The 13,462-nt window shown below is 48.5% G+C and overlaps 2 protein-coding genes across 2 annotated transcripts in view; both read left to right on the forward strand.

The window, feature by feature from the left end:
* LOC149325902 (uncharacterized) overlaps window positions 1-13,462 on the forward strand; it is a 405,896-nt gene that overhangs the window by 235,680 nt on the left and 156,754 nt on the right. The gene's annotated exons all lie outside the window — the stretch shown is intronic.
* LOC149325905 (uncharacterized) lies at window positions 101-3,281 on the forward strand. Its single transcript, XM_089562518.1, has 2 exons — window positions 101-360; window positions 2,880-3,281. Exons 1-2 carry the CDS (start codon window positions 132-134, stop codon window positions 3,029-3,031), a joined length of 381 nt encoding a protein of 126 aa, XP_089418644.1. The 5' UTR covers window positions 101-131; the 3' UTR covers window positions 3,032-3,281.

Genomic DNA, 13,462 nt, shown 5'->3' on the forward strand with positions numbered 1-13,462 from the left:
GTGGCAATAAAGCGGGATTTGTTTGGTTGCTAGCAGTTCATGTACTTGGGCGGCACCCGCCGCTACAACATTGGCGACGAGGGTGGGACCATTTCGGGGGGCGTGACTTTCGCCGCTTGCTTTCCGGCGCCATGAGCATTTCTGGAATCGCGCCGCCGCCCCCGTTCCTGCCTGTGCCTGGTCGACCTGCTGTTGCGTGGCCGCAATGGTTCCGCATCTTCGAGAACTACCTGCTTGCTTCGGGGGCCTCTGACTGCACGCCGGATCGTCGCAAAGCACTACTTCTTCACAGCCTCGGCGTAGAAGGTCAGCGCATATTTTACACATTACCACTTCCATCGTTGGACAACGCCAAGCTCGGTGAGCAAATTGCTACTGATCAAGCGTCGGAAGATAGCAAGGGCACAGGCGATACAAGGCCTGAAGTATCGTCGTACGATATCGCAGTTACCGCTCTGCACGCTCATTTTTCGGCAACAAGCAATGTTGTTGCCGAATGGCATCGTTTCAGTAGGCGAGTTCAGCAAGCTGGTGAATCAGTGAATGAGTACATCACAGCATTGCGGGAGCTTTCTGCTACATGCTCTTTTCCTGTCGAAGAAGATTCGCTGCGTGACCAGTTCGTTGCGGGTATTTCGTCTCGGAGCTTGCGCGAGCGTCTTCTGCTTGAAGGATCGTCTCTCTCGTTCGCTAGAGCAGTACTACTGGCAAGGCAGTTTGAGCAGGCGTACAATGATCTGCAAGAATTTCCTTCTGTAGATGTTGGACGCATAAATACTCGTGGAAATACGCCTACGCGTACACCAGAATCCGACGAGAGCTCGAAGCAGGCGCACAACCGCCAGTCTCATTGTTACCGCTGCGGTTCATCCCAGCACAATGCAGCATCAGTTCGCTGTCCAGCCAAAAGCAAGCGTTGTCACCATTGCGGTGTCATGGGTCACTTCCGCTATGTTTGCCAGAAACGAGGCTCCGCTCCGGTGCGTGAGGTAGACAGCCAAGATTCTCCGAGCGAGGAAGTTTTGAGCATTCTGGCTGTGACGTCGGCCGCTCGCTCCGCTGTTCACGTCAGTTTCGATTGGCCGTGCGGACATAACTTTCCTTGTAGATTCTGGATCGTCAGTTTCCATTGTTGCACACGATCTTTTTAAGCAGTATTTTGAAGGCCAAGTACTTTTGGCCCCGACTGTTCGGTTACTGGACTATTCAAAACAGCCTGTTCCGGTTCGTGGCTGTTTCTTCGCTGACGTTACGTACAAAGCTAGCACAACAAGCCTTCTTTTCTAAGTCGTTGAAAAAGGCACCTCACTCTTGGGTATCGATGCCATCAAGGCCCTCGGTCTACAGATTGATGGGTCATCTCTTCAATGCCTTGAAACGACGCTAACTTCTAATTCTCGAAGGGAACAGCGCCCTGACCCGACGAAAGCCGTGCAGGATATTAACCTCCCAAAGGAATTAGTTGGCGAGTTTGGATCTCTTTTCGATCCAGGCCTTGGCCTCGCGAAAGGTTTTGTGCATCACGTCAAAACGCGATCCACGGTGCAGCCAGTGCAATCCAAACTTCGGCGCCTTCCGCTCTCGCTACGACCATTGGTCTCGGAAGAGCTCCATCGGTTGGAAAATCTGGACGTGATAGAGAGGGTGGAGGCATCTGAATGGGTGTCACCCATTGTGGTCGTTAAGAAGAAAGAGGGAGGTATTCGCCTCTGTTTAGACCTTCGACAAGCAAACAAAGCTGTCGTAATAGACAGCTTTCCCCTTCCTCATACAGAAGAGCTATTGCATAGTTTAGTGGGGGCCACAAATTTTTCTAAGCTAGACCTCGCATCAGCTTACCACCAGGTCATGCTTCACCCTGCGAGCCGCGATTTGACCGCATTTATAACTCACGAAGGCCTCTTTCGTTTTAAACGAGTGTGCTTCGGACTGGCTTCCGCGCCTTCTGCATTTCAGAGTATGATGTCCAAAGTCCTGCAAGGATGTAAGGGCGTGCTCTTCTATATAGATGACATTATAGTCTTCGGGCGGGGCCGGCAGGAGCACATAGATAACCTTGCAGCAGTACTTAAACGCATTAAAGAGGCAGGACTCAAACTGAACAGCAAGTGTATTTTCGATACGCAGGAACTTTCATTTTTGTGTCACAGGATCACAGCAAGTGGTATTGTTCCGCTGGAGCAAAAGGTTGCTTCCATCAAGGATACACCGGCACCCACCAATGAAGCCAGCCTTCGATCGTTCCTGGGACTGGTCGAATACTACTCTAGGTTCGTTCCCAACTTTGCCGATATGGTTGAACCGATGCGCGTTCTGCTTCGAAAGGGGCAACCATTTGTTTGGTCTGGCGAGGTAGACTCCAGTTTTCGAAAGATCAAAGAGGCACTTGCGTCCAACATCGTCCTGCGGATGTTCGATGCATCTCTTCCAGTTGTTGTTTCCACTGACGCTTCAGACTGTGGGCTTGGAGCGGTTCTCCAACAGGTGGAGGGAGAGAAACAGCACACTGTCGCCTTTGCTTCTCGAGCGCTTTCATCTGCAGAGAGGAGATATTCAGTAGGAGAACGCGAAGCGCTTGCGTGTGTTTGGGCGTGCGAGAAGTGGCATGTTTACTTGTGGGGACGCCATTTCACGTTGCTTACTGACCATCAAGCCTTGGTCGCATTGCTGTCTACTCAAGGGCCAGGAAGGCGTCCTTTGCGGATAGCACGGTGGGCGGAGCGCCTACCACAGTACAACTATACAGTAAAGTACCGGAAGGGTTCGCAAAATCGAGTAGCAGATGCGCTCTCTCGTCTCCCTGCGTCACCTCCTCAGGAAGAAGAGACTTTACCAGATGAAACTGTATCAGTTGCCCTTATTTCTTCTTGCATTACCAGGGAAGAGTTTGAACAGGCCCAGTCGGAAGACAGCACACTGCAACGAATCAAGGCCTACATTGAATCGTCCTGGCCTGCGCAAAAATCTCTGCCGGGTGAGCTTCAACCTTTCTTCAAGCTTCGCGATGAACTGTCAGTGGTGGACAATTTGATTTTGCGTGGCGAACGCCTTGTGGTTCCCTCATAACTTACAGCGCGGATAATTACCGCTGCTCATGAAGCTCACCCTGGAATTGTACGAACGAAAGCACGTCTGCGAGAAAAATTTTGGTGGCCAGCCATGGACAGGCAAGTCGAGCTAGCTATTCAAACGTGTAGTATATGCCAGGCAGCGGACAAGAGCACGAAGGTTATGACTGCACCATTGAACCCGGTCCCCTTACCAAAGGAACCGTGGCTAAAGCTCGGCATGGACACTGTTGGCCCATTTGAGAGAGCACCACACGATTGTCGATATGCGATCACGCTGGTCGACTACTTTTCCAAGTAGCCCGAAGTATACTTTTGCAACCAAGCCACAACACGCACAGTAACAGGCTTCTTGCTGTCAGTGTTCGCACGTGAAGGTTACCCTGAGGAAATTGTTTGCGATAACGGGCCACAGTTTTCATCTCGAGAGTTCCAAGCTTTTCTGCAGGATCGCGGCATCCGCTTGCGGCATTCATCCGTATACTACCCGCAAGCAAACGGACAGGTAGAACGGTTCAACAGAGTTTTTAAAAGCTGTGTTCAAGTGGCTACACTCGAGCAGCGTCCCTTACGCCAAACGGTAACAGAAGACTTGGGCATTTACCGTTGTACGCCGCATGCCACAACTGCAGTTGCCCCAGCACTTCTCCTGCATGGACGTCTGCCAAGGACTCGGCTCGATGTCGTTGGGTATCCGTCAGTAATATTTGCAACCGACCCTAGTTCAGAGCTCCACCGCCTACGCGAACGGGTGAAGCAAAAGCAGCTATCCAGTAAACTATACACAGACGCTCGCAGGGCCGCAAGGGAAACCAAAGTGGATGTTGGTGACCTTGTACGAGTACGCAAACCGACAACTGCTTTTAAAGGTGACCTGGCCTTTAGCCGCCCATGAAAAGTGATAAGAAAGCAGGGGCAATCGTCTTTCCAACTTGATGATGGAAAAACATGGAACGCTTCAAAGTTGTCAAGGATGCCACGAGCTTCTGCATCTCTCTGTGGGTGGGGGGAAAGGAATGATACAAATGACACCGCTAGGGAAAGCAGCTCACCGCCTACCTTGGAGAGACCCGTTTCAGAAGCGCCAACCGGAACTTCAGCTGTGGCTGCTGCGAAGCAGCCGCCTATGCCACCAGTGACCGGCTGTGAGCCGGAAGAGACTTCGCCTGCCGCCAGTGGTTTCTCAGAAGCATCGGGACCTCAGCGTAGGGTACAGCCATCAAGGAATAGACGACCTCCAGACCGCTATGGACACTAAGTACAGCAAGACACGTTTTGCAGTGAACATGAACCTGTCACAATCTGCACGAGTGTTGAGTTTGCTGACGTTGTGAAATATGGACATAAATGGAGTTGTATCTTGTTTTCCTCTTTTTGTCTTATATTTTTGTATGAAGTGCATAAGACAAGCACATTGTTGTTACTGTAAATATACTTCTGTAAAAGAGCACTAACATACTAACACTACTAAATCACTAACCCATGTAGCTGTTCTTTTTATAAGGAAGGGAATATGTGGTTTCGGTTCCGTTTTGGGAATCACCTGCCGCTAGAGGCACCAGTGTCGCTATGTGTATATATATGACTGTATGTGGCAATAAAGCGGGATTTGTTTGGTTGCTAGCAGTTCGTGTACTTGGGCGGCACCCGCCGCTACAACAGCAAGTGGTGCAACAGCAAGTGCAAGTGCAACAGCAAGTGCAAGTGCAACAGCAAGTGCAAGTGCAACAGCAAGTGCAAGTGCAACAGCAAGTGCAACAGCAAGTGGTCGCGGTATCTGCGTCTCCATTGTCACTATCGGAGAGGGCGTACTTAGTGAAGAACGTCCTCAGCTCTAAACTCTGGTTTGTAGCACGTGTGGCCCTCCCTCCCACTCCTGTCATTAGAAAACTTAATACCTTGCTTTTCAGCTGGCTTTGGGAAGGCAGTACAGAGCTCGTCGCGCGCACCCACCTTCGTCTCGCCCGCGAGAGCGGAGGCTGGCGTATGCCGCGTCTAGTTATTTTGCTGGGTGCTGTGCGTGAAATGGGCAGCACAACTTGTGGACGAGTTGGACTATGTTGGATGGCGTATACTGCTATACGGGCTCGGAAGTAGGGAGAGGGTGCTGGTAGCACGTGGTCTCGAGAACAACGCACTAACGGCGCTAACTCCTCTTGCCTTTCATGCCTTCTCGGCACGCATATATACGCAGTTGCAAGAGATCGTTCCAGATGGGGCATGGCGCGACATGACTGTATCCAGGCTTTCTGAGGCCGTTTATTTCTCCCGAGTTACCGCTGGACACTCGCCTGACGTGCGCGTCTAATCCGTAGTGGGTGGATGTCCATTCTAGCAATCTACCGCACGCGGTAAGAGGTTTAGGGTGGCACGTCGAATGGGGCGTGCTCCCCACCAAAGACAGGCTCCACTCGTGGGGTGTAGTTTCAGACTCTCGCTGAAGAAATTGCGGCCAGGTTGTGTCACAAACGCACGTCCTTCAAGAGTGTGTTGTGGCTAGAGCATTCCACCGTTTGGCTTCACGCGATTTTTCCATCCCTGTGTCGCGCGAAGGAAAACCACGCGGGGCTTTTGAGCGACTCCTGACGAGGTCCATTGACCTGATCTCTTGGCGGAATGGGAGCGCAGCCGTACACTCGCGGCAATCCCGTCGGCTCATGCGTGAATTGCGGTAATGCGGTAATGCGGTAATGCGTGAATTGTGGTGAATTGCGGTGAATTGCGGTAATGCGGTAATGCGTGAATTGCGGTGAATTGCGGTATTTCCAGGCTCAAGGCCTGGAAATGCGTGAGATGTAAGAGCGCATGCTCGCGGTCTAGCCGCAGTGCGGATGACATTGATGTAAGCTTAGTTCTAGCGTCAATCAACGAAAAACTTGAGCGCCTGCCAGCTCTAGTTGAAAAAGTAAACAGCATGGAAGAGGCAGTTCAGTTTCTGTCGCAGAAATTCAATGAACTTCAAGAAAAGATTGCTAATCAAGATATTGAAATCAAAGGGTTAAGAAAAAGTCTCAGAACTGGAGGAAAGAGAGACAGTGCATGCAGCCGTTGAATCCGAACTTCAACGTCAGGTGAACGAGCTTGAGTTCCGAAGTAGGCGACTGAACCTTGAGGTCCATGGAATCCCTGTTGTGGAGAGTGAAAAACTCATATGCTGTCTAAATGAGGTAGCTGATAAGCTCCAGATACCTCAGCTTGAAGAGGCTGACGTTGCAGCCGTGCATCGGCTGCCCGCTAGGCAAGACAACGTGCCGGGAATTATTGTCCATTTCACAAAGCAGGGAACTAGAGACACATGGCTTAAGAAAAAAACGCCCTGAGGAATGAAACCCATGCAATTTTCTATCAAGAAAATTTGACTCGGCATAACAAGGACCTTCTACGGTCGGTAAAGGAAGCAGCAAAAGAAAAAGGCTATAAGTTTGTTTGGTACGTGAACGGCAAGGTCCTTGGTCGAAAGACGGACGGAGCTAGTGCAATCCACGTTAGGGATAAGGGAGAGCTGGACGACCTTTAAAGGGTGCGTTTTTTTTTGCAACAAAAGAAGGATGCATAACGACGTAGATCTTTACTTGCCTGATGATGTAGATGAAATTGTCGCAACATTTCCCACATCTCCCTTAAAATAAATCCACATGAACACGCGTTCTGTCAGAAATAAGGTGTCATCCCTGGAGGAGTTATTTACTGTTTTTTTTTCAATTTTCGGTTATTATGTTAACAGAGACGTGGAGCACTAATGAATGTGATGATTTTAGGTTGCCTGATTATAATACCCACTATCTAAACCGGTCGGACTCTCGAAGGGGCGGAGTGTCATTGCTGATCACAAATGATGTATAATATCAGATCATTGATTCTTACACAGTGCTTTCACCAGACTATGAAATGCTGACCCTGTGCACTGCTAGACATGTATTTTCTGTGTGCTATTGACCACCGAATGGTGATTTGACTGCATTTCTGCAGTTCTATGATCAGTTCCTGGCTTATGTGGTTCAAAATAATAACTCTAAACCTCTAATAGCTGGTGGAGATTTTAACGTCGACATGAGTGTGAACAGTCCATCATCAAATGCTTTCAATATGGTCATATTATCGAATGGTTTTGCTAACTTAATTGACACACCAACCAGGATTACACCTGAGGGCCAGTCCACTCTGGATTTATTTATTACCAATTCCGTGCGGCCGAATGTTAAATCTGGAGTTTTGTCATGTTCTATCAGCGATCATTTGCCAGTGTTCTCGTGTTTAGAATCAAGCAGGTCAATAAGAAAAAAATCCCTACCAATAAAACTGATAAGACACAACACTGAATTCCTTTCGTGCCGCCCTGTTGTTAGTAGAATGGGACACGATCGGTAATCTCACAAATGCAGGTGAAGCGTACGATAAGTTTATGGAATACATAATCTGTTAACACCACACCAGTTCGGTTTCCGTAAAAACAAATCAGTTGAATTAGCGTTGCTAGAGCAGAAAGAATATATATTAACAGCGTTTGAAAACAAAGCAATAGTTGTTGGCATTTTCGTGGACTTTTCTAAAGCCTTCGATATAGTTAACCACAACAGTTTGCTGGAAAAATTAAGTAAGTATGGAATACGAGGACAGGCACTAGCTCTTATGATGGAATCCTGCCTATCCAATAGAATAAAGACTCCACTGACTACTCCACCTCTTCTCCTTCGTTGTTCTACTCCCTTTCTATCGATGGCTGACACTAAAGTTCTTACCACTGGAAGCATAAACTGTTATTCGTTAATCCGCTTTGGCTCATTAGTTTAAACTAATGAGCTGTTGGCAAAGCTAACTTCAGAGATAATGTCACGGCCAGTAAGAAGAAACGGGAAAAAGCATTTTTTTAAACTACTTAAAGCAACGTCTTCTGCATGTATTCAATCCTTGAGGTTGTGTACACTCGCCACTCAGAGTGGGTTTCATGGCCCTTTGTAGCTGGAATCTAGGGCTTTTCGCCAATATGGCCAGGGCTAATTGCGAGCGTGGGTATCCGTTGCTAGAGCCTTCGTCGTTGCTTCACCGCACGCAGTTGTTGCGACGCGTGTCTCAACTCTGCTATTGCATGCACGTGGCAGCATGGTTTAGTTCCACACAGTGGCCAGGAAGCGCACTTTTTATTCTTGCTTCAGTCACCGCACACAAATAGACCGGGTCTGAACTTGACCGCGGCGGCCGCGTTCTGTTGCAGGCGAAGTGCAGGGCTGCCGTTGTCCCACCTAAATCGCTTATAACAGAGCCATTACAGCTTTCGCGGCAGAATCACCGAATTCTGAAGCCAAGCACTGCGCCGTAATGCTAAGACGCCACCTGTGATCCGCCACATGGATGCCACATGGGCTTAACAGAAAATAGACGAGCTAGCCATCATACAAAACCCGAGTACGGAACACTTGGACAGGATGCTGTCCAGCAACATCCTGAAAGTCGAACAAGGACTAGTAAGGCGTACATGCAGGGCAGCTACCCTCAGCGGAGCCTTGGACTAGGAGAACCGACGATAAAGAGAAGATGGAAGACTCCATCTGAAGCCGCAAAAACCACTGTAAAATAGAGCAAACAAACGTTTTCCACCACCGCCACAGATTAGGAACGCTCACGCGTTCGAACCCGGCCACGGCGGCCGCGTTTCGATGAAGGTGAAACGCAAAAGGCGCCCGTGGACTGTGCGATGTCAGTGCACGTTTAAGATACCCATGTGGTCGAAATTATTCCGGTGCGCTCCATTGCAGCACCTCTGAGTTCCTTCTGTTGCGACAGAAAGACGGATGAATAGGAAATTGCGTGGGCCTGGCCACTGGCTCGAGCTGAACCAGATCCGCTGCCACGGGCAGATAGAGGAGTGTTGAAAGATATTGAAGGAAAGACCGAAAGAACAGACGCGCGTCGCAACAACCGAGGGCGCCGAAGCGAGGAAGGTGGTAGTGACAGCCACTCCAAGACCTCTTTTCCTTTCTTCTCAATTTCCTCCTTTATCCCCTTTCCCTGCTGCACGGTTCAGGTGTTAGGCGAGATGTGCGACAGATGCTGCGTCTTTCCTTTCTTCAGAAATGAATTTTCATTTTCAGTTAACAAGGCGGCTGGCGGTGGTGAAAACATTTATTACGAATGAAGAGGAGGTATGTTTGGATCAGCCCGTAAGAGACCGATCCTTACAAACACTAGGTGGAGGTCCCTAGTATGGGACCCCAATGGCGGTTGCCGCCGCCCGGGCGCGCCCGACTAAGGCTTGTTGGGCCTGTAAGTCGTGGCAGCCGAGCAGGGTCGCCTCCCAGTCCTCCTGGGTTGGGTTGGGGATGGGGGGAATAGCCGGGTTGTAGGGGCAGGCCCACACCATGTGATAGGTGTCAGAAGACACTGCACTACAGTGTGGGCAGCTGCCGCTAAAGGAGGCGTCAAAATGTTTTAGCGCTGCCGGGCACAGCAATGTATTGGTGAGAAGGCGGAGAAGGAGCTGCTCATCCGCCTTCTTCAGGCCTTTACATGGGCTAGGGTAAAGGCGATGGCAATTTTGATAATATGTTGTAATATCTTCAACTAGAGTACTCATATGTAATGGTGACCCTCCTACCAGTCCGCCGCAGGGACCCACCGTTGCATACACTCAACGTGTACTGCTTTCCCAAACTAAAGCGAGTGACTTTTGCGGACCTCTTTAGCCGCGCGCTAAGAGTAGCGGGCCGCGATCCCCTGCCGATTGTGGGCGACTTTAACGCTCCCAGTCAGCAGTGGGTGTATCTCCAGGAGGAGTCGCGCGGGCGTAAGCTGGCAGAGCTTGCGTCCACGTTGGGCCTCACCCTCCACACGGAGCCTGTCCACCCAACCCGGCTAGGAAATTCCGTGACACGGGATACGTGTCCGGACTTAACCGTCACTCGCAACATACGACACGCAGACTGGCTCAACACCGAGGAGACCCTCGGTAGCGACCACTGCATCATTAACACTCCACTATGCACACGCCCCCACAAGCGTCCCAGAACACAAGCCCATATCCCAGATTGGACGAAATTCAGACAAAATTGTAACTCACTTGATAATAGACCCATTTCCGCGCAAGGCTACACAGCATGGTCCCAACAGCTGCTGGCACACCTTTCCTCGCATGAAACACACATCCAGCTCTCAGAGGCGGTCACGGACGTGGATAACCACGTTCTACACCTCTGGGAAGCCCGTCGCAGCCTCGTACGCCGTTGGCGACACCAGAAACACAATAGAAAGCTTAAAGCTCGAATTGCCGAGCTTACCCAGAAAGCGGCAGAGTACGCGGCCCAACTCGCCGACTCCAACTGGGTAGATAGATGCAACACGGCCGCGCGACAAATGTCCAGCCGAAACACGTGGCGTCTCTTTCGAGCCCTAATCGACTCAACGAAAACACGAACCGAAACACAAAAACATTTGCAGCGAGCCTGCACGCTTTTCCTGGCAACACGACTCAACTGGCACAGAAATTTCGGGACCAGTATCTGTGTACAGGCCAAGACCCCTGTGTATCTGCGTACTCTTATGCAGGCAGAGAGAACACGGAGCTGGATCAACCTTTCCAGCTCCATGATCTGCGGGCGGCTCTCGCCAAAATGAAACGGGGCACTACGCCAGGACGGGATAAGGTCACCGTCAAGCTTTTGATACGTCAATGCGATTTGGCGCGGGGACACCCCCCTGCCAATCGAATCGAAAACGGCTTTGGTCACTTTTATTCCTAAAGCTGGCAAACCAATTGACACAGATAACCTCCGCCCCATCTCTCTCACCTCATGTGTGGGCAAACTAATGGAGACGATGGTGCGGGATCGGTTATCTACATATCTTGAACACAAACACGTCTTTGCGAGCACCATGTTCGGATGTCGCCCACACAGATCCGCACAGGATGTCCTCCTGCAACTCAATCGGGAAGTCCTTGACCCCCTCGAATGCCCCCATAATGAGCAGGTAGTACTCGCCTTGGATCTTAGCCGGGCATTTGACAATGTAACACATGAGATCATACTCACTAACCTAAGTCACACCGACTGTGGCCTCAACACATTCCTATACATAAGGCAATTTTTAATGGATCGTCAATCCTACATTCGAATTCAAGATAGAGACCATGGTGCTTACCTACTCGGTACGCGGGGAACCCCTCAAGGCGCGGTACTTTCCCCGCTGCTCTTCAATCTGGCCATGATGCACCTGCCGGCCCAGCTGAGTGGCGTCGCCGGCGTGTAGCACGCCCTGTACGCCGATGACATCACTCTGTGGGCCACGCAGGGCACCACAGGAGACATTGAATCCAGCCTGCAAACAGCGGCGACGATAGTAGACCGCTACGCCCGCCCGCCTCCGGCCCTCACCACGGGGGATGGTACACGGCGTCGTGCAGCCTGCAGACTGGAACGGCCTTCCAAACAACGTTGCCATCATCACCTGCCCACGTCTTTTCACTGATAATGTAGAAACTTTACTGTCATTGTGAATTTGTGCTTTTATTCTTGCCACCCCTTATGTAACACCCCTTTCAAGGGGCCTTTAAGGTAGTAAAATGAAATGAAATGAATTGTCGTGCATCGTGGGGGCAACGCACGCAAACAGATATACTGTACCGCAAAGGTTAAACTTTTATTGTACAATGCACTATTCCACTCACACATAAACTATTGCCAACTAATCTGGGGGAATACAACGCAAAGAAATTTGCAAAAAATTCTGACATTGCAGAAAAAAGTGTTAACAAGTATTTAAAACGCCCCCAGAAGTCACCCTTCCCACTCTTTGTTCTCGAATTATTGTATGATGAAAATAGACAGCTTATGCTCCCACTGCTTGCGTTCACGTTATAGGATTGAAATAAACAACACCTATTGTTTATTATGGTTGGCATCTTTTTATAAAAGGACACTTTGTTAATAAAAACGTGCAGGACAGACTATGGACGACAAATGATAAACAGAATGCTACCACACTTGTTAAATTTTTGTGATAGAAACGGTATTACTCCCGGGATAACTTAAAAGAGAACTGAAATTGCTGTTCATAGACAACAATCCGTTCATATTGCTATTGCTAATAACAACAATCCGTTGTTAATATAATATAATGATAATATAACAATCCGTTCATATTGCTGCTAACCGCTCTCTGGGTCTTCTAAAACGTAACCTTAAACAAGCGCCTTTTCACCTAAAAAAACTAGCATACGTTACCTTAATACGGCCTAAAATCGAATATGCGTCTGCCATCTGGGACCCGGATCAAGCATACCTTATAGATGACTTGGAATCTTTGCAAAACCGTGCCGTTAGATTCATCTTTTCTGATTATTCTCGTCATACTAGCGTCACCGCACTAAAAGCTCGCGCCGAACTGAGATACGTTATCACATCGCCGCAAACTATCACGCTTGACCCTTTTCCATAAACTTTACCATCATGTTCTGCTCCATAACGATTTTTTTCAATCACCTGAATCTTTTTTTCCACGTCGCGACCACCCGCTGAAAGTTGAACGCATATCATGCCACACTTCTTCTTTTGCTAACTCTTTCGTACCACGTACTATAGTCGACTGGAATAATCTACCATCACACATCGCTTCTGAAATGGATCTTAACAAGTTTCACTACCTTCTAACCCAAATGTCTGTTTAGCTTTACTAATTGATTGTACCACGTGCTGCATTGAACTGTTTTATTATTTTATTTTGTTCCTGCAATTGTTATTGCCTTTAAAACGCTATCTGTTCTTTTTTCGTGTAAATTATAATGTATACTACAGGTTTTTGTTTGTTTCTTGTTTTGTTTTCACATGTGCTTTTTGTATTTGTGTATTGCACCTTGGTGCTTGCTCATTGTTATTTTGAGTTGTGTGTCATTGCTCCCCCCTATGTAATACCCTCGATTGAGGGCCTTTAGGGGTTTATTGAATAAATAAATAAATAAATAAATAAATAAATAAATAAATAAATAAATATGATGTATTTCTCGCATTCGGCATATGTACGCTGTATCCTTCCTTGTCCAACGCTTTCTGTTGATACTACACAATGCGCATTGTTTTTCTTCATCTTTTCCTCTACTTTTTAACGTTATATTTCTTTAAGTTTTTCTGGCATGTACTTCTGCTTATCACCGATGTCTCAAGCAGATCAATTAGAAATGTTTTTTGTTTTCCTTGTCAGCCAATGTGACTTTTTAAACAAGGTATTTCTGTATTGTGATTTGTGCTGTTCTCATGCCGCTCTGACATTATTTTTTCTTCTTCTTTCTTCTTTTGTTTGTTGAATTTCTGTACTCTGGGGAGCTGGGAACTAGTCAAGCTGAATTTTCAGCTTTTTTTCCCGCACTCCCTCACTTTATGAGTGAAATAAAGAATTTAGTTATTTCT

Source organism: Amblyomma mixtum, chromosome 10 (assembly GCF_055824585.1).
Source record: "Amblyomma mixtum isolate Tamu chromosome 10, ASM5582458v1, whole genome shotgun sequence".
Taxonomy (NCBI): domain Eukaryota; kingdom Metazoa; phylum Arthropoda; class Arachnida; order Ixodida; family Ixodidae; genus Amblyomma; species Amblyomma mixtum.